Source organism: Rana temporaria, chromosome 1, assembly GCF_905171775.1.
Source record: "Rana temporaria chromosome 1, aRanTem1.1, whole genome shotgun sequence".
Lineage (NCBI taxonomy): Eukaryota > Metazoa > Chordata > Amphibia > Anura > Ranidae > Rana > Rana temporaria.
Window position 1 is genome coordinate 127026490 of NC_053489.1, and position 22267 is coordinate 127048756.

Sequence of the window (22267 nt, forward strand, 5' to 3'; positions counted from 1 at the left end):
CCATGGCATGTGTGAGAAATATATCATTTAGTGACAACGTTTTGTAATTTATTTTTTATTTATTTTTTTGGTCAATATTCAATCACTTGGGGCAAAAAAAATTTAATATTCCATGGACTCAACATGCCTCTCAGCAAATAGCTTGGGGTGTCTTCTTTCCAAAATGGGGTCATTTGGGGGGGTTGTGTGCCATCTTGGCATTGTATGGCCTTCAAAACTATGATAGGTAGTGAGGAGTGAAATCAAAAATTTATGCCCTTAGAAATCTTGAAGGTGGTGATTGGTTTTCGGGGTCCCGTACGCGGCTAGGCTCCCAAAAAGTCCCACACATGTGGTATCCCTGTACTCAGGAGAAGCAGCAGAATGTATTTTGGGGTGCAATTCCACATATAACCATGGCATGTGTGAGAAATATATCATTTAGTGACAACTTTGTGCAAAAAAAAATCAGTTTGTCATATTCCCGCAACTTGTGTCAAAATATAAAATATTCCATGGACTCGACATGCCTCTCAGCAAATAGCTTGGGGTGTCTACTTTCCAAAATGGGGTCATTTGGGGGGGTTTTGTGCTATTTTGGCATTTTATGGCCTTCGAAACTGTGATAGGTAGTGAGGAGTGAAATCAAAAATTTGCGCCCTTAGAAATGCTGAAGGCGGTGCTTGGATTTCGGGGTCCCGTACGTGGCTAGGCTCCCAAAAAGTCCCACACATGTGGTATCCCCGTACTCAGAAGAAGCAGCAGAATGTATTTTGGGGTGCAATTCCACATATAACCATGGCATGTGTGAGCAATATATCATTTAGTGACAACTTTTTGTAATTTTTTTTTTATTTTTATTTTTTTGTCATTATTCAATCACTTGGGACAAAAAAAAAAAAATATTCAATGGACTCAACATGCCTCTCAGCAGTTTCCCTGGGGTGTCTACTTTCCAAAATGGGGTCATTTGGGGGGGTTTTGTACTGCCTTGCCATTTTAGCACCTCAAGAAATGAGATAGGCAGTCATAAAATAAAAGTTGTGTAAATTCCAGAAAATGTACCCTAGTTTGTAGACGCTATAATTTTTGCGAAAACCAATAAATATACGCTTATTGCGATTTTTTTTACAAAAGACATGTGGCTGAATACATTTTGGCCTAAATGTTTGACTAAAATTTAGTTTATTCGATATTTTTTACTTTTTGTTATAAGAAAAATCTTTTGTTTTCAAAATTTTCGGTCTTTTTCCGTTTATATCGCAAAAAATAAAAATCGCATAGGCAATCAAATACCATCAAAAGAAAGCTCTATTTGTGGGAAGAAAAGGACGCAAATTTCGTTTCGGTACAACATTGCATGACCGCGCAATTACCAGTTAAAGCAGCGCAGTGACAAATTGTAAAAACACCTTGGGTCTTTAGACAGCGTATTGGTCCGGGGCTTAAGTGGTTAAAGACCTGACACACACCCACCGCTGCTACAGCAGGTTGCGCAACTGCTCCTGCCAGCAGAAAGGAAGATTTCAATAAGGATTCCAGCTTCTTTTTTGAAGGGTCCTTAAACACCTGTACACCATCCACTGGACAAGTCAGGTTCTTATTTACACAAGATATGGCTGCATCTACCACAGGCAAACTCCACTTCTTGGTAAATTCTTCCTCCATAGGATAAAGAATGTCAAACCTCTTTTGAGGAGAGAAACGCTTGTCTGGCTGCAACCAGTCTGCGTAAATTAGTTTCTTTTTAATACGGATGAACTGGAAAAGAGCATGCACTCTGCAGAGATCTTAATGAGCCCAGGGAGGAGACAGGTGATTCAGTTAACTCTGAAGGGGGCAACCTGAATGCAGTACGCACAGTTTCAGCATAACATTGCACCTGTGCTTTTAGCATCTGGGAAGCAGAAAAGGGCTCCTCTGATATCCCTGATTCATATAACTCCTCATTCCTGTCCTCTACTTCATCCTCATCCTTCTCCGCAGATCTTTCTGAAAGAGGGTCTAAGGGCACCGAAGGAGATCTGCTCCGCTTTTTGTCCTTTTGTTAGGATTTTGCGATTAAAGTCGCAATCTTTTCCTCTAATCTCTCCATGGCTGCAGTAAAAAAGTGTCCTCAGTGACATATGCAGTCCTAGGTGCCACTGGAGAAACTCCTGATAGTGGCAATGGCTCCTCCTGTATAGGCAAGTCAAGGCTTACAGGGGAGGAAGGTACCCAGCAGGCACAGCTAGAGCCTCCCGTCTCCGACGGCGTTGCTTTCTTGCTCTTAGCCCCTGAACCCTAAGGGAAGACATCTTTCAAAGCAACAAGCCGAGGTACACAAATGCATATACTACTGTGCTCAGTTTAGCAATCCACATTAAGTATGCAACTTCAACACAGTTTCATGCCTAGAGTAGGTGTCTCTATTTGGTAGTGCCCCACCAACCACATAGAGCTTACGTGACCCCAAAGAACTGCTGCGGTGTCCCATGGGAAGAGCTGCTGACCTCTGGATGCTTTCTGATCCCTGACTGGGCGCCATTTTCAAACAAAGTGGCGCGCGCGTGACCAACCTCACTCTCCTCCTCTTCTGCGCCCCCCCGACAAAGCGCGCGGCCTACACCACAATGGCGGCTGCCTGGGAGCATAGGGGACTTCCCCTCACCTTGCTGGGTCTCTTACCGGCGTCTTACAGGAGAGGAGAGGAGCGGTGGCCGTCCTTGCAGAGCTCTGCAGCTGGGGAAGTGTGCTTGTCCTGCGGATCTGACACTTGTACAGAGTGAGTTGAGAATAACTCAGCTCTTTACTCCCTCTAGTGGCTGAAAATAAGTATGGGTTCCTATTTAAAGGAGACCTCTTCCCTGGGCCTTGTAAAGGACTCTGACCAGGACTTTTAGCTGCTATAGCGAAAGTGCTGGACCTCAGTGCCCAGTCCTCCAAAGAGACATTACAGGCGACGCCTCATACGTGAGGCCTGGATCTCATCCATTTTTGGCGAATTAACTTAGCGTCTTGGATGGACCCAAAGGCGTAGCTCCTTTTATCCCTCAGGGGCCTTGGCCGAGCTTTCTTAGCACATTCTCCGTGCGTCCACACCTTAGACACTGGTGAAAAAACTGAGGTACTTCCCTGATGGTAGGGGCTATATGGAGGGGTACTGTCTCTGGTTGTGCCAGTGTCCAATCACCTCTGGTGACCATACAACCCATTATGTAATGATTATGGCTCTGTGTCCCGTGGTGTACGATAAAGAAATTCTACAGGTTGCACGTTTTGAGTTACAGAGGAGGTCTAGGGCTAGAATTATTGCTCCAACGATCTTGGAGATACCTCACGTGTGGTTTGAACACCGTTTTCATATGCGGGCGCTACTCATGTATGCGTTCGCTTCTGCATGCGAGTTTGGTGGGACAGGGCACATTTAAAATAGATTGGGTGGGGGCCATCTTCCCCTCATTTAGCTCCATACCTAACAGGGGAGCGGACAGGATCGCCTCCGCCGTCGGCTCCAGTAAGTGGCGGAGAGCGGCTGGAGGGACCCCCCTCTTCTGCTGAAGAGGATAGCTAGCTGCTGCCATAACAATAATATCCCTCTTCAAAGAGCTGCCGTATAATGACGGCGGGCCGGAAGTGGTTAACGTAGAACTATAGGCAAAACTTATTTTTTTTCCCCTTTCTTTCCATTTTGGATACAGTAACGCAAGGTTATAACCCCTGTGTCAGATTTCCTTTTTTGGAATCTGTGTCCTATTGTGGAGATTTCCTTTGCCTCTCACTGCTTGTTTGGCTATGGAACAGGAAGTAAGAGAAAATCCCTGCAAATTAAGGAATTCCTTGGGGGCCCCCAGGTCACCCAAACTAATGTCCCCATTGGAAGATTTCCCCTTTTATTAGTTTTCTGGGTAAAACCCACATTTTTAGATGTTTCTTTTACTTTCACCTTCAATGATAATGGTAAACCAGAAAAATAGGGAAAGGGAATATATAGAAGGGGCACAGACCGCAATAAAAACTGACAGGAGTTCTAATCCCTTTATACTGTTTCTAAAACTTACAGTAGTTCAATATATAGTCCCTTTCCTTTATCTTGTTTTGGGCACTATGATCCACGCATGACTGTCATGAGCATGGGAGATCTTCCCTATATCCGGATGTGAATTTTCTATCCCTGGTTAACACTCTAAGCCTGAATGACCCCTAGACTGAAAACAGGAGGGAATGTGGCGCACCCCGAGTTTTGGAGCACTAGCGCACTTTATAAATTGGAGCACATCATTCACTAATATACGGACATTCACTTATAAACTGTTTTCACTGCAGTTTATTGAAATATTATTTGCATCATTGCAAGCGCTGTAATTTATTCATATGATTTTTGTTCTTTGGCTATACTTTTGTTCTTTGACTACCCCACTATCACATTCTAGGCGTGTAAACTTGAGATATAGACCAACCTCTGCAATGTGCGAGGCCCAGCGCTTTTTTTTTTTTTTTAAACAAACCTCAGTGTTCTGATGGTTTAGTCAACATGTGCCTCCCTTGCCAGAAGGAATTATGCCCATCTGTAGGGCATGATGTGGATGGGCATTATCATCTACGGGCAGTACACAAGACTTAAAACATTGCAAGGTCCCTTGCAAAGAGCAGTAATGGAAAGAGTTAGGCGGTCATGGAGGGTATGTAGGCTAGGGGTAAATTATTATAGGTAGAGTTTTTATTTATAGCTTTAAAAAAAAAGAAGAAGAAAAAAAAAAAAAAAAGTTATTACTCACAAGGGATAGCCGTTTATAAGCTCCATAACAACTGCATGCCTGTTGTAGTCATATGGTTTCGGAACTGGGAACCCTCTGTCGTATAAAGCCTAAGAATAAACACCCAAAAAAAAGTAAATATTTGTAATACAAATTACTTCAAAACTACAAAGCATTTTTAAAACAATGCACATATTAAAAAGGTACATGCACACAGGCAGTTTAGCTCCTCAGAACCAGATCCTGCTGTTTTTGGGCACCTGGAAGGTGCAGTGTTTAGCCCCATGTTGCCAGCAGTCTATGTAAATCTATGACAGGCTGAAATACATGGTGATGGCTGGAAGAGTGGTACTTATGCATTTAGAGATGAATGCCTCCAACTCAGAATCTCTGTGTTCTGGGCATACGTCCCTAATGCATATAGCCCTGAACGGAAATACCAGAGGTTGTGTTTAGTATCCTTGGTATCAAGGCTAGGCACTCGTGACCCCAAAGTGTCCTAAAATGCTTGGATTGGAGGCTCATATACATGTTATCAAGGAAAAAAACAAAACAAATAACAGTCAGCCACCTAAAAGTTAATATCTCTGTTTTTGCTAGAAACAAGATTTCTGCATCATTCAGGGTGTATGCTCGAATTCCAAGGTCTGTCCACATAAAGTAGCGATCATAAGGCGGTCCTGCTCTCGCCGTTATAAGCAGAAAAAAAAAAAAAAAAACAACACACACACACACACACACACACACACACACACACACACACACACACACACCTGCTGTGTTATGCCTGGTACACACAATGCGATTTTTGGACGAACGATCAACCATTATTTTTGCATGCTTGTCCCATTGGATAATATCTGATGAATTGGCTCTCAAAAGCTGTGTAACTAACCATCAGATTATCCTATGATCGCTTCAAAAGTGGTATTTTCCGTATGATTTTCTGATTGGATGTACAGGCTACTAGGAAGCGTTTCTCCCCAAGGTAGGGTACTATGCCTGTGGAGTATCACCAAGAGCCTCAGACAAAAGAAAAACCAAAGGGTACATCAGCTTGCTACCACCAACTAAATTTCCCACAATACAGTATCCCACAAAAGTGACAACACCCCTCACATCTTTGTAAACATTTTATTATATCTTTTCATGTGACAACACTGAAGAAACACTTTGCCAAGATGTAAAGTGGCGAGTGTACAGCTTGTATAACAGTGTACATTTGCTGCCCCCTCAAAATAACTCAACACACAGCCATTAGTGTCTAAACCTCTGGCAACAAAAGTGAGTGCACCCCTAAATAAAAATTTACAAATTAGGCCCAAGTGTCAATATTTTGTGTGACCACCATTAATTTTCCAGCACTGCCTTAACCCTCTTGGGCATGGTGTTCACCAGAGCTTCACAGGTTGCCACTGGAGTCCTCTTCCACTCCGCCATGACGACATCGCGGAGCTGGTGGATGTTAGAGACCTTGCGCTTCTCCACCTTCCATTTGAGGATGCCCCACAGATGCTCAATAGGGTTTAGGTCTGGAGACATGCTTGGCCGGTCCATCACCTTTACCCTTCTTTAGCAAGCCAGTGGTCATGTGGAGATGTGTTTGGAATCATCATGTTGAAATACTGCCCTGCGGCCCAGTCTCCGAATAAAAACTCCTGCATCTCAACCATATGGTGTAACCAAATCCCCATATTTTTTAATATGTTCAGGCGTTTTAAATAGCCTCGCAGGATGTACTTTTTGTATGTGTGCGCTGTAATCTATATTGTTCCGTTTGCGGTCTTATAGCAGGACCATCTTAAATGTAAAACTCATTTTTAGGGTGTTGTAGACTATAAGCACTTGTGCTAAAGTTCAACGCACAGACATGCTCTGCAATTGCCACCACCAGGAAGCCGACCCTGAGCTATTAGTTATAAGCAGCTTATCAATACAGCTGTGCAGAACTGAATTGGCTGCAAAGATGTTGGAAGAAAGTTGCAGCACTGAAAAAATTTAAATGTATGCATCTCCATTGGTCCATAAATGTTGGCTGACCTACTCCACATAAGGATTTAATAGGATTAATTTTTAAGTCTTTTAATGCTTGGTATAAAAGCGGCGTTACCTCTTGGGAACCATGATTCAAAGCCCTTATCAAGTACTCACGGCATGAAATATTCAGGTTTCAGCAAGGGCACTAGTGGGGAACCTCAGTTATGAGGAACTACAAACATTAAACGTATTCTCTCTGGATAAGAGACACACTTAAGATCGCAATATACAAATATTTAAATGGCGATAGTATAATTGGGAGAAAACTAATTTAGTCTAAAAATGTCTCTAAAGAAGACATGTAGCCATACAATGAAGTTGGATGAGAGGTGGTTCAATCAAACATACAGCACCTAAAAGCTAATGTAGAAGTTTGGTTTCCATATGTCCAATTTAGGAATGCAATTTTTTTCACTGTGTCACCAGATTGTTGCAAGCAACATATTGACCATGTTTTGGCTAGGACAATCCAAGAGATTGCTACAAAACAACAAAGTCTATTGCCTCGTTCACACGTTGGGATGATAGAAATAGCTTTCGGATAGATCGTTCGATAATCTGGATCGTTAGTACACAGCTTTCGACAGCCGATCACGACAGTCCATCCAACAAAATCCGAAGGGACAAACACGAAAACTTTGCTCGGATGCCAGCCCGTCGTATGGCAATCATTTAATCAGTACAGTAAGCGTCCGCTAAAAATCGATTGACAAACACCACGCATGATCATAAACACCAAAATAAAACCAGAAGGGCACATGGATCACATGTATTTGACATCATTTCAGATACGTAGCTATGCACACTGGAAGGTTTTTCCAGAACCGTACAACAAAAATCGTACTTTTCGTAGCGCACATTTTGCACTGTTGTATTCGATATTCGTTTGAAAAATCCATGCAGTTATCCTTTATTCATTTACAGTCCCTCCCAGATACAATGGAGGTGGGATAGGGATAACAAGCCACAGTATAAAGGCCACCACCCTTCCTGCTCACTTGGCAGCAGTTATCTTACCCAAGTCCCCATCCTTCCCTACACAATTTATGGCAGAGATGTAAATTCTCTTTATTGAATCAAACCAGGAAAATACAACTGTGGCAAGACAGACACTTCATGTGATTTTAAGTTTAAATCAGCCATCGTAGGAACAAAATTAAGGTGATCACATTTCTCAGAACACCAGAAATCAGCAACTGGGAGCGCCAACTCACAACTCAAGTGTTTTTCGCATCCCAGACTGGCCATTCTCACTACAGATACCAACAACCCCAGGAGACAGAACATATAATCTTCCCAGATTCACTGGGCTAACCCTGCTCCCTACAAAACATGCAATTCTCCCTGTTCAGGCCCCTTAGAGATATGGTATGGCAAGCTATAGCATAGAAAGTTAAAAAGATGTCACATCAAGTAATTATTGCAAATTTGTAGAGGCCAAGGCCGAGGTATATATATATATATATATATATATATATATATATATATATATATATATATATATATATATATATATATATATATATATATATATATATATATAAAATTTTGCTTACTGCACAAAAACATTCAGGATACTTAGCATTCCGAGGTGTTGACACTTGGAGAACACATGCTCCGTTCTTGTAGTGCCGCAGACCTGCCCATTTCAGAGTCTCAGTGCTTACATTGGGATTCATTAAATGAAACCGTGGTTCACTATTTTTTTTATAAACCCAGTATGAAGAAAATAGCAGCCAACAGTGTTTCTCTTATATAAGCCAGGCATGTCCAGTAGCCCAAATTGTTCAGTTCTTTCTCAAATGCAATGTTTGCTCAAGCTGGAATTTGTTTTCAAAGCTACACACGCTTGTCTACCTGTAATATAAATTATGTACCTTACCCGCTAGACACAGCCAAGTAAAACCAGAGGACAAATCAGAAAGTAAATTACCCCTGAAACCATAATTTCCTTTCACACACCTTGTCGTGCTGAGCAGACGAGGATTTGACATGCACACTTATGGCCTTGGATAACCGCAGCAGATGTTTCTATTAAAGGCAAATTAAACTTTAGGAGCAATAAACCGGAGAGTCACATCTTTAGGGAGATCTCATGCATTATGATGAGCTTCACTCTTCTTACTGGAGGAGCGCAATGTCTGCCCCTACGGAATTCTGCATTGAGACTATTAGGGATCATTCTCCTGTTAAAGTATTTCTAAAGCCTAAACATTTTTTACTCTAATGCATGACATGCAGTAAGATAAAAAATGTTTAGGCATCGGTATTCCCCCCCCCCGCCCCCCTTATACTTACCTGAGTACTCACTCGATCAAGCAATGTGTCCATCTGTAACAGCTCGGTCTTCTCCCCCCTGCTCTCGCAGGCTTTCCTCCTTCGGTTGGTCTTGGCTCCCCCACAGCTGTGATGAGGGAGCAGGGCTCGGGATCAAGCCTGCAGGTATGCAATGAAAGGATGGGGCTTCCTATTGTGGCACACCGAGAACAGGAGGAGCCTGGAGAACCGAGAAAATGAGTTGTAGGTCCGCAGGCAAGTAGAACATTTTTTTATTTATTTTTTTAATAAAAGCACCCTTTACAATCACTTTAATATAGTGCAGAATAAAGAGATCAGTTACCCAAAACATTGGACATAGATTTTCTCTATTCCAGCTAAACTCCAAACACAAACCAAAATATATAAATTTAAAAAACACATAGAAAAGCAGTTTTGCCTCACAAAAGGTTTTTTCATTCCGTGCAGCCAACTTTGTGATCTAGGAACCCCTGCTGGATTGCACAGCCAGGCAATTAAAGGGTCAATAAATCCAAATTATAAACAGATCACTCTGTTTTAGTGCGTTTAATAAAAGTGGTTGTAAACCCTTTAGAAATCACTTTTGTCTACAGGTAAGCCTAAAATAAGGCTTACCTGTAGCTACCCAGGATATCTCCTAAACCTGCACAGTTTAGGAGATAACCCCCTGTATCAACATGTGCCAATGTCATCAGCACATGCGCACTGAAGCAATGGCACGTTTGTGCCGTTGCTTCAGCTAGTATGCATACTAGCTCATTATGCCTTTGTCTTGCAGGGTTTTTTTTTTGGGGGGGGGGGGGGGGGGTTTACAACCACTTTATTTTAAAGCTCTTGTTAATCTGGGTTAAAACACCCGGAGATCCCAATTCCATGCTCTCTATTGTTGGGCAGGGCAATTCTATACCTCTACAGCTCTCCTCTTCAGCAGGGCCAGGGTAGGAGCAGTACTCTTTTGCCCCCTAAAGTCAGCAGGGGGACCCCGGAAAGGCTGGAACTGCTGTGTTCAGTCTTGCACACATAACCAAAAGGAGAAGTGTGGTTTCTTACAAAGGGCAGTGGAGGGGTGGAGAACATTCATTGGATGTGTAGTTAGATCCAGAGAGAAAGAACCTAAACGCCGCCACGTGGTGTCCTGACCGCTGAGCTTGAGACGCCAGCGCTGCCAGTAGTCATTGTAGAAATACACCAACTATTCTGCCCTGAGAGAAAAAGTGGTTGTAGCCGGATAAAGAGAAAGGGGAATCAAGTAGAATATTGTTCATACCCTCATCTTACGTGTCATAGGCACATTTTAAACCTTTTTGTTGTGGTGAATGTGGTGTGAAGGTGAAAAGCATATAGGAGGCAAGGTAATAGCTCCTTTGTAAAACCACCACGAGAATGAACTTTGAATGTTGCACCATAAAGTTGATTTATTATTGTGGCACTGGGCACGAATATTGGACTTTAGCAAATCATCACTTTATTATTCATTCTTAATTTTTTTAGATAATATACTAAATAACCAAAATTATTGGGAAACCTGCCTTTAAGACTGGGATGCCATTAAAGTTCATGTGAGTGAGTGAAAAACTTGTAAAGCGCAACACATGCACTCCATTCCAGGGGTAAGGAAACTCCTCAACCTCAGAAGAGATGGGTTTTAATCTTTCTCCTGAAGGCCAAGTAGTCCGACTCCAGTCGGATGGTAGTTGGCAACGCATTCCACAGCCGAGGTCCCTGGACTGCAAATCTTCGATCTCCTTTGGACTTGTATCTGTGCGTGTAGTCTGTAGGGTTCAATATGGAGTTGCAGCTATAACATCTTCAACTCTTCTGGGAAGTCTGTCCACAAGGTTTAGGAGTGTGTCTATGGGAATGTTTGACCATTCTTCCAGAAGTGCATTTGTGAGGTCAGGCACTGATGTGGAAAAGAAGGCCTGGCTCGCAGTCTCCTCTCGAATTCATCCCAAAGGTGTTCTATTGGGTTGAGGCAGGCCAGTAAAGTTCCTCCACCCCAAGCTCGCTCATCCATGTCTTTACGGACCTTGCTTTGTGCACTGGTTCAAATCATTTGGTGGGGGGGGGGGGGGGATTAGGGTGTGGGGTTGTTTGTCAGGGTTTGGCCCTTTCGTTCCAGAAGGGAACTCTTAAGACGTCAGCATACCAAGACATTTGTTGACAATTTGATGCTCCCAACTTTGTGGGAACTATAATTACAACCTACTAGCCGCTGGCGTTGTAACAACCAATGATGTCATCGGTTGATAAGAAGTCTGGCTTTAGCCTTCATAGCAACATAATGCTCCAATTCTCAGTTAGGGATTGTTCACATGTGTGTTTATTGTGAAGAACGATACAATGCACATTAATGCGCCTTTGGCATTTAACATGTTTTCGATGCACTTTTGTTGCGGGTTTTAAACCACTGAAAAAGCATAAAGGGTGCTTATTAAATGCCTATGAAAGCGTGTGTGTTTTTTTCCCAAGGGAAAGTGCTTAACTGGGAAGTGATGTAGAAGAAATATTCTGTTTGATGCGTGGTTCGGTAGGCTTTTTTGTGAATCCTCTGCAAGATGGATCTGTATACTTTGATCTTCTTGACACTCAGCTTGGTCCAGCCCAACTTTGCCGACACAAAATGCTCAGTGCCTCTGCCCCTACATGGCAATGTTGGCATTGCTGGCTGGTTGATGCTTCTGCCAGCACATAGAAGCAAATGGTGTTACCACACTGCTGTTCTGTATAAACAGGAAGTGACTGGAGCTGCTCTGTCCTATTATTTCCCAGTGCATTCCGGGATACAGGATATAGGAACCTCCAGTGCCTTTCCCCCAGCACCCAGCTAACACTTTATAAATGCTTCACTAATATTGCATTAAATGCTCTAGGTGCTGTTATTGTGCCTTTACAGAGCATTTAAATCATTGGAGGTCGCTGACAAGCGTCAATGCCTTATGAAAAACTACATGTTGCTTAATTTCTAACACAACAAAACACTACTGTTTTTGTGTGTACAGCACTGTGTGATGCCAATGTAATATTAATGTCAGACATCGAAGAGTAGTTACAAGGCTTTAAAAACCCTACATAAATGCAACTTAAACACAGGATATTGACGCACTTGTGAATGAGCCCTCAGCCATCTAATTTACAATCCCTCTGTATATTGTTTTTGCTAAGATGCCAAGAGTATTTTAAAGCTATCCATGCTTCCTGCCTGTACAAGACCAGTTAATAAATAAAATAAAAAAAATAAAAATTAAGAATTAGGCCTGTTACTTTGTGAAAACTGTCACTGTGCACTCCATGAAGTGCTTGCTTGTAAATCTGCGACAACATATTAAGCACTGAAAACATTTAAACACACTGAGAAAATGACAGAAAACAGTCTGCTCTTCTAAACTGCCTAAGTTTTCTTCATTCCACATGCAGGTAAGGGACCTGGCCCCTTTTTGCGATTCGGCACTGCGTCGCTTTAACTGACAATTGCGCGGCTATGCGACGTGGCTCCCAAACAAAATTGGCGTCCTTTTTTTCCCACAAATAGAGCTTTCTTTTGGTGGCATTTGATTACCTCTGCGGTTTTAATTTTTTGCGCTATAAACAAAAATAGAGCGACAATTTTGGAAAAAAAAAATCAATATTTTTTACTTTTTGATATAATAAATACCCCCCACCCCAAAAAATAAAAATTACTAATGGCGGCGATCAGCGTTTTTTTTTCGTGACTGCAACATTATGGCGGACACATCGGACACATTTTTGGGACCATTGTCATTTTCACAGCGAAAAATGCTATAAAAGTGCACCGATTACTGTGAAAATTAGAATTGCAGTGAAGGGGTTAACCACTAGGGGGCGCTGTAGGGGTTAAGTGTGACCTCATGTGTGTTTCTAACTGTAGGGGGGCGGAGCTGGATGTGTGTTGTCAGTGATCGTCGTTCCCTATATCAGGGAACAGACTATCAGTGACACTGCCACAGAGAAGAACAGGGAAGGTTCGTTTACACTCACCTCTCTCAGTTCTTCAGCTCCTGTGACCCGATCGTGGGACACCCAGGGCGATCGGGGTCCGCAGGTCCTGCCTGCGCAATCACAATGCATCGGACCGGGTCGCAAGCGCGCTGCTCCTGGCGCGCTCGCGACCCGTGGCTGGGCTCTTAAAGGGGACGCATATATACTTCCATGTGCCAAGCCGTGCCATTCTGCCGACGTACATCGCCGTGCGGTGGTCCTTAAGTGGTTAACACATCAAGCACAACAAACAATACATTCTCCAGTAAACGATTTGTTAAAATTCCTAACTTACCAATTTCAGTTTACAACTTTGCTGGCTCCTCCTCTGTCAATGCCGCTTCCCTAAACTTTCAGTTTTTATAGGAAAGAGTTAACAATCGTCAGGGAAGTCTCCATTCAGTCTGTTAGTATGGAGAAGAAAGGGGGGAGGAGAAGGGAGGACCAAGGGAGTGTCTTTCCATCCTAAAATACAGGGCTGTGTGTTTCCATGTGTGTACACAGTGTATAGAGACAACTGTAGTGCCTGCATACAAGCGTGCTGCTTAGGATCCTGCAACAGGGAGGAGCCACTCACATAAGAATTGCACAGGAATGTGCCCGTTTCTGTGTGTTCCCCGCAGTTAAATTTTCAGCCCATTCCCCACTGGAAAATGGGCAAGAAATAAAAGATAAACAAAGCTGTATACTTTAGTAAATGAGTGAGTGAGTCAACTACTGAAAGTGCTTAACCACTTAAGCCCCGGACCTTTAGGCAGCTAAATGCCCAGGCCAGGTTTTGCGATTCGGCACTGCGTCGCTTTAACAGACAATTGCGCGGTCGTGCGACGTGGCTCCCAAACAAAATTGGCGTCCTTTTTTCCCCACAAATAGAGCTTTCTTTTGGTGGTATTTGATCACCTCTGCGGTTTTTATTTTTTGCGCTATAAACAAAAATAGAGCAAAATTTTGAAAAAAATACAATATATTTTGTACTTTTTGCTGTAATAAATATCCCCCAAAAACATATATAAAAAAAATGTTTCCTCAGTTTAGGCCGATACGTATTCTTCTACCTATTTTTGGTAAAAAAAAAAAAAAAAAAAATCGCAATAAGAGTTTAATCGATTGGTTTGCGCAAAATGTATAGCGTTTACAAAATAGGGGATATTTTTATTGCATTTTTATTAATTTTTTTTTTTTTTTTTACTACTAATGGCAGCGATCAGCGATTTTTTTTTGTGACTGCGACATTATGGCGGACACTTTGGACAATTTTGACACATTTTTGGGACCATTGTCATTTTCACAGCAAAAAATGCATTTAAATTGCATTCTTTATTGTGAAAATGACAGTTGCAGTTTGGGAGTTAACCACAGGGGGCGCTGTAGGAGTTAGTGTTCACCTAGTGTGTGTGTTTACAACAGTAGGGGGGTGTGGCTGTAGGTCTGATGTCATCGATTGTGTCTCCCCTATAAAGGGGATGACACGATCGATGCAGCCGCCACAGTGAAGCACGGGCAAGTCGTGTTTACATACGGCTCTCCCCGTTCTTCAGCTCCGGGGAGCGATCGCGACGGAGCGGACTTAAAACGATCGGCCCGATCGGACCCGCGCAAAGGCAAGGACGTATATATACGCCCATCTGCCTGTCCGTGCCATTTTGCAGACGTAAATAGTCGTGCGGCGGGCGTTAAGTGGTTAAAAACACCTGAGGGTTTAACCCATTAAGCCTGGTACTGAGTTTTTTTTACATTCTACCCAGCAGGATAAATGTAAAAAACAAAAACAAAAAAAAAAAAAGGTCAGGGGCAGAATGTCAGCCGTTTGGTATTGAACCGGCCGATGTTGCCCGACATTCGGCCCACGAGTACGGGGCTTTAGGCTCGATTAACACTGCCGCAATTTGGGATCCGACTTGTAAGACCCCAAGTCACATGACATGTAAAATCCCAGGTTAGCCAAGCCGTCTTAATTAGCCCCAACTTTAGAAAAGGTTCCTGTACTGCTTTCAGGGAGACTTCTCTCCGACATGTGCTCATAGACTTTAATGGAAGCCACTTCCAAGTCAGATGCCCATCTATATTGTTGCGATTTGGGTCCAACATTACAGGAAGATTATCCTGCCATTCCCAGCGTTGTAGCTCATCCCTTGGTCACATCAAGTCACCAGGAAATCGCCTGGTCAGGTCGCAGTAGTGTAAACCGAGCCTTAGCTACCATTAATGTATGACATACACTGGCAGCAGGTGGAGTACACACACACACACACACACTTAGCAACTCAGAATGTGTGTAAACATCCCAAGCCGACTGTCAGGTGGGAGCATTGGGCAGCTCTGCACACCCATGGTATATCGGCTCGCCCCTAGCACACACACCTACTTTACTTTTTGAGCTCTGCTCTCCCATCTGTGGACCCAGGACTGGCATGGTGGGTGCACTGAGGGGAGGGAGACCATCAAACGTGGTTTGCTGATCGCCTCCAAACAGTAAGAACCCAGAAGTGTCACGTATTACATTACTTTCAGGTTTGACTGTCACTTTGCCCGGGCCACGTGATCTGTGCTCCACTAGCTTCAATGGAGGGCAGGTGAGACATTGGGGTCTAAAAGAATGCCTATGGAAGTTTTAGGGTACGGAAGTTTTTTGCCGTTATTAACTAATCTTCATGACTAAATTCATGTACAAAAAAAAATGAAAAAAATTACTGCATGCATTACTAAATGCAAAACACAGCTACTATTTAAAAAGAAAACGCCTTGCACAATCTAATTTAAGGAGTTATCAGATTGCAAGATTTATTCCCCAGTAACAGTAAATTCACATTTTATAAGGGTTCTCCGTCTTCCTCTGGATCAACAGCAGGCTTAGATATTTGAAGATGCAAGGCGTATCTCATATTTGTTGTTGAACTTGATGAAATTGTGCATTTTTTTCAGTCTGACAAGTATAGAACTGATAGTTTTAAAGTGCTAGTTAAGACTTTTCTTTTTTTACTTGTATCTACAGGTAAGTCTATATTAGTAAGGCTTATCTGTAAATCTCTCCTAAACTTGCACTGTTTGGTAGATATTCACGCTGCATTCAGTCAATGTCACCGGTACATGTGCTCTGAAGGAACGGCATACCCGCGCTGTCCCTTCAGAGCTTTGTGCTGCAGCTGTCACTCCCACACGCATGCATAGGAGTGACGTCATTGCGCTTTGACCAGACGGCTGGAACACGTGAACCCGGAAGACCAACCCGGTGAAGATGAAAGTCCTGTCAGCAGTGACAGCATGCCACTGCAAGGGTTCTAAGGTAAGCAATTCATAATGTGCTAGTACATACTAGCACATTATGTCATTGTCTTGCAGGTCGTTTTATTTTTTTTAAAGTCTACAGTTTAATACCGCTTTAAACTGTTAGTGGTCTTTTGGTTGATGCTTTTATTGCTGTGACTGACATACAGGTCATTCTCAAAAAATTAGCATATTGTGATAAAGTTCATTATTTTCTGTAATGTACTGATAAACATTAGACTTTCATATATTTTAGATTCATTACACACAACTGAAGTAGTTCAAGCCTTTTATTGTTTTAATATTGATGATTTTGGCACACAGCTCATGAAAACCCAAAATTCCTATCTCAAAAAATTAGCATATTTCATCCGACCAATAAAAGAAAAGTGTTAATAAAAAAAAGTCAACCTTCAAATAATTATGTTCAGTTATGCACTCAATACTTGGTTGGGAATCCTTTTGCAGAAATGACTGCTTCAATGCGGCGTGGCATGGAGGCAATCAGCCTGTGGCACTGCTGAGGTGTTATGGAGGCCCAGGATGCTTCGGTAGCGGCCTTAAGCTCATCCAGAGTGTTGGGTCTTGCGTCTCTCAACTTTCTCTTCCCAATATCCCACAGATTCTCTATGGGGTTCAGGTCAGGAGAGTTGGCAGGCCAATTGAGCACAGTAATACCATGGTCAGTAAACCATTTACCAGTGGTTTTGGCACTGTGAGCAGGTGCCAGATCGTGCTGAAAAATGAAATCTTCATCTCCATAAAGCTTTTCAGCAGATGGAAGCATGAAGTGCTCCAAAATCTCCTGATAGCTAGCTGCATTCACCCTGCCCTTGATAAAACACAGTGGACCAACACCAGCAGCTGACATGGCACCCCAGACCATCACTGACTGTGGGTACTTGACACTGGACTTCAGGCATTTTGGCATTTCCCTCTCCCCAGTCTTCCTCCAGACTCTGGCACCTTGATTACCGAATGACATCCGAAAAAAGTACTTTGGACCACTGAGCAACAGTCCAGTGTTGTTTCTCTGTAGCCCAGGTCAGGCGCTTCTGCCGCTGTTTCTGGTTCAAAAGTGGCTTGACCTGGGGAATGCGGCACCTGTAGCCCATTTCCTGCACACGCCTGTACACGGTGGCTCTGGATGTTTCTACTCCAGACTCAGTCCACTGCTTCCGCAGGTCCCCCAAGGTCTGGAATCGGTCCTTCTCCACAATCTTCCTCATGGTCCGGTCACCTCTTCGCATTGTGCAGCGTTTTCTGCCACACTTTTTCCTTCCCACAGACTTCCCACTGAGGTGCCTTGATACATCACTCTGGGAACAGCCTATTCGTTCAGAAATTTCTTTCTGTGTCTTATCCTCTTGCTTGAGGGTGTCAATGATGGTCAGGTCGGCAGTCTTACCCTTGATTGCGGTTTGGAGTAATGAACCAGGCTGGGAGTTTTTAAAAGCCTCAGGAATCTTTTGCAGGTGTTTAGAGTTAATTAGTTGATTCAGATGATTAGGTTAAGAGCTCGTTTAGAGAACCTTTTTATGATATGCTAATTTTTTGAGATAGGAATTTTGGGTTTTCATGAGCTGTATGCCAAAATCATCAATATTAAAACAATAAAAAGGCTTGAACTACTTCAGTCGTGTGTAATGAATCTAAAATATATGAAAGTCTAATGTTTATCAGTACATTACATAAAATAATGAACTTTATCACAATATGCTAATTTTTTGAGAATGACCTGTATTTGCTATTTTAGTGTCTATGACTTCTTTCTGTATCATGTTAAAGGCCAACCGTAAATTGTTTAAAAAAAAAAAATATATATATATATTCTATATATATTCAAATATGAAATGCGTGAAACAGATCTGCTTAATGTTAACTGTATCAATAAATGTTTAAAAAAATATATTTTTTGTAACTATATCCCCAATAAATATATTTAACCAAATATTCAAGCTCTGCTTCCTGCCAGAACGAGCAGTGTGTGTACACATACATACACATTATATATATATATATATACACACACACACACACACACACACATACATACATATATATATATATATACACACATATACACACACACACACACATGCATATACACACACACACAACAGACGTTGGAGTACAAAAACCCACAGCATTAGTACATTGGTGTCAATTGATGCAATAACCCACAAAATTAGTTTTAATGAATGCAAGAATAGCTCTCAGCACTAGTGTCAGTGGATGCAATAGCAGCGCAGGTGTCTGTGGATGCATTTTTAGCCCCCCCAGCACTGGTGTCGGTGGACACATTATCATCCCCACAGCGCTGGTGTCAGTGGAAATATTAAAAGCCCACCACTGGTGCCAGTGGAAGTGATAATCCCCCAGTACTGGTATAAGTAGACTCAATAATAGCCCCCCAGCACTGGTGTCAGTGAAAGCGATAATAACCCCCTAACACTGGTGTCAGTGGAAAAGATAACCCACCAGTACTGGTATAATTAGACGCAATAATAGCCCCCCCCCCCCCCCCGCACTGCTGTCAGGGGAAGCAATAACCCTCCAGCACTGGAATAAGTAGACAATATCCCCCAGAACTGTTGTCAGTACTAATAACTACACCCACCTCCCACACTGATGGGCAATGGCCCCTGGTCCCACCTCTTCCCAGCACTGGTGGTCAGGGCAGTGAAAGTTAACAATCCCATCCCTCCACTGGTGGTTAACTTATCAAGAAAGCACAGAGGCCAAGTGGTTAGCACTTCTACCTGGCAGCACTGGGGTCACCATTTTGAATCCCCAACCACGGCACTGCTATTTGCATGTTCTCCCTGGGTTTTCTCTGGGTAATCTAGTTTCCTCCCACACTCCAAAGACATGCTGGGAGGTTAATTGGCCCGAGTATGTGCATGTATGATTGAGAGTTCGGGACCTTCGATTGTAAGCTTCCTGAGGGCAGGTGCTGATGTAAATGTACAACATATATGTAAATCGCTGTGTAAATTGTCGGCGCAACATACAGCAAGTACATGTAAATATATAAAATAAAAAGGATTATTCTAACATTGTACAATACTTCACCTAGTCAATCAATTCATGTCAAAATCAAAAAATTTACTATTTTTCTAGAAATTACCTTCATATACGCAAACTCCTTCATGGCAGCCAGACGTGACAGATAGAGCCATGACATCTTGTTACGATGCTTGTGATAATCCCGCTTATTTTTAAGGTTGCGAAAGGAAGTTCTTCCAAGACGATGAAGTTTTAATGCAAACTGCTGCTCTTCTTCGTTTGCAACAATGTAGATATCTAGATATGGGAATGTGCAAAATGCAGGCAAGGTGGTCATTGGTGAACATTAAATAAAAAACAAACACACATTTGGAAAGTTGGAACTGAGAGCATACAAATATACAAACTGAATGAAAACAGCAAAACATGCAGGAGTTCCAAATATACATGAGCGGAATTTAACTTGTACAAAGTCTAAAGGCTCGTACACACGGTCGGACATCCAACAAAATTTCCCTTGGATTTTTGTCTTAATTGATTTGTCCGATCACACCCATAGCATACACACGCTCGGACTTTTCTGCAAACTTTTCTAACACTTTCCCAACATCACGTGGTTTTACTTGCTCTTTACCGCCACCCTTTGGTTAACTTCTGCTATTGTTGGTTGAGTTTAACATTGGTTCTGAGCATGCGCATTTGTACTTTGTCCAAAAGTCCGACGGTTTGCTGTACACACGGTCGCACTTTGCACAATCGGACTTTTCGGAACAGAAAGTTGGTCCGTTCACAGACCCAACTTTTTGTCCGATTGAAGCCAAAAAAGTTGGTCCGATGGAACGTACACACGGTCGGACAAATACGAAAAGTGCCGGATTTTGAAGTTGGTTGGGCAAAAGTCCGACCGTGTGTACGGGGCTTAAGGCTGCATTCACACCTGAGCGACAAAACGCCCGATGCCGGACGCTTCTGCCGCTAGAGGGGAGAATTCCCATTGCTGTCTATGGAGATGGTTCACATCTCATAGACGCCGAACACCTGTCGTCTGAAAAAAAGTCCCGGACCCTTTTTTTCAGGCGACAGTGGCGTTTTCCCATTGACAGCAATGGGAAGACTTTTGAAAGAAAAAAAAAAAAAAAAAATGAAAGTTTCATAATCGCGGCAAAATACGCCGCTACCGCCGAACGCGCCTGTCGCTCAGGTGTGAATGGACTCCAAGTCAAGCTTCTCACTCCTGCCTCCAAAGACTCTGTAGTCATCAGGTAGATCATCCATTGTATTAAAGGATCAGTAAGCATGTGCAAGAGGGTATAGAACCAAGCTTTACAGGAGAAGTAAAGATTTACTATTTATTTTTGACAGGCAGACTGTTTTCAATATAGGGCAGGCAGACAGTCTCCAGAGCAGATCACATTTATTTTTCTAATTTTACATAGACTGGCAAAGGATTACAGCTCCAACCTAGTTTTTACTGCTATGTGTGGCTCAGTTAATGGGATTTACCCCAAGGCCCCTTTCATAAGGGTGCCTGCATTTGCTAGACTCTGCTTGCTCAGCAGGGTATGGCTCCGCTGATCCCTGCTAAGAAGGAGGATGGTAGGTCCATCTCTGCTTACTGAGCAGAGCAGAGATGGACCCAGTCTCGCTCTCCTCTATGGGGAGATTTGATGAAAATGGACAGGTGGTCTGTTTTCATCCAATCATTTCCATCTGTCTATTGGATTGGATAATAGGACCACCATCCGTCTGGATTTTGCAGACAGGATCAGATCTGTTAACAGCCAATGTCTGCTGACATCCGCCGCTCCATAGAGGTGAATATAGGGTACGATCAAGTCCGCCTGAAAAAATGACAGGTGGACACGATCAGACAGACCATGTGAAAGGGCCCTTAATTCCTTTCTTGCTGAGAACATTTTGACCAGAGGTAAGGTAGAAGCTGCAACACTGACCCAGGCAAAAATACAAATCTGATCTGGGGTTCTAGCCTTTCACTACTCTACTAAACAAAAGCAAATTTATTTCTGATTGTGTTATTGAAGAGTTCCCTCGCTTCTCATCTTCTAACCCTTTGTTAGTATGACAGTAGGTGTGGGCTCTCTCATACCAGCAAGCATTTCACTGCCGATTCAGCCCAGGTTCACATTGCTGTGGGGTCAAACTGGCAATGCAGTCCGACTTTGGGGGCGATTTTACAGACATCTGTGCGGGTTCATGCACAGATGTCTATTTAAATCGCCGAAAGAAGTACAGGAACTTCTTTGGGAATCGGTGCTGCGCCGCTAAGTCAGTGCTGCACCGTTTCGGACGGTGCCATTGCCGGCAACAGCTATCGACACTTGAGAATTTAGCATACAAATGCATTGTTTTGCAGTGCAAGTGTGTTGAGGAGACACATTGGGTGCCAATCAAAATGAATAGCACATGTGGTGCATATACCTGCACATTTTACGGGGTAAAAATCAGGCATTGCAACATGAATGTTTGAATGAGCTGACCAACACAGCAAAAAAAAAAGCCAGAGGGTTCTAAAACTCTTCAATACTAGCTAAAACTAAGAAAAAACTTTTTTGCTGGTCATGCATTTCAAAGCAATAGGTACAAAATTTGAAGGGGCTTTTCAGTTTTTAAAAAGCAGGTCAACTGAACTTGCAATGAATTCTGGATAATCTAAAGCAGGCTGCATATGCCATTATTGTTCATTGACACAGGCCCGTGAAATGTACTTGCATTGTGCAAAAAGCTGAATTTTACAAGAATTGGGATATTTGGTTCGTACAGGAGGCAGCAGTGAGGCCAAATAACCTTACCAGTCTCTAAAAGATACATCAAGGAGTACGGTTCAAAATATTTGTTTTTAGCTCTAATTGTTTATTTTTTGAGCCTTTAATAAGTATTTTTTGGGAGTGGGGGAATGGGGGCTCCCATATAAATGCTCATCTCAG

General features: G+C 42.7%; 1 protein-coding gene across 1 annotated transcript in view; it reads right to left on the reverse strand.

The window, feature by feature from the left end:
- Positions 1-22267, reverse strand: part of RIOK2 (RIO kinase 2) — a 62641-nt gene that overhangs the window by 33177 nt on the left and 7197 nt on the right. Inside the window, exons 4-5 of the mRNA XM_040342644.1 lie at positions 19444-19619; positions 4737-4825 (exon numbers count right to left, since the gene is read on the reverse strand). Coding sequence (XP_040198578.1) covers positions 4737-4825; positions 19444-19619 — 265 coding nt within the window. The remainder of the gene's footprint in view (positions 1-4736; positions 4826-19443; positions 19620-22267) is intronic.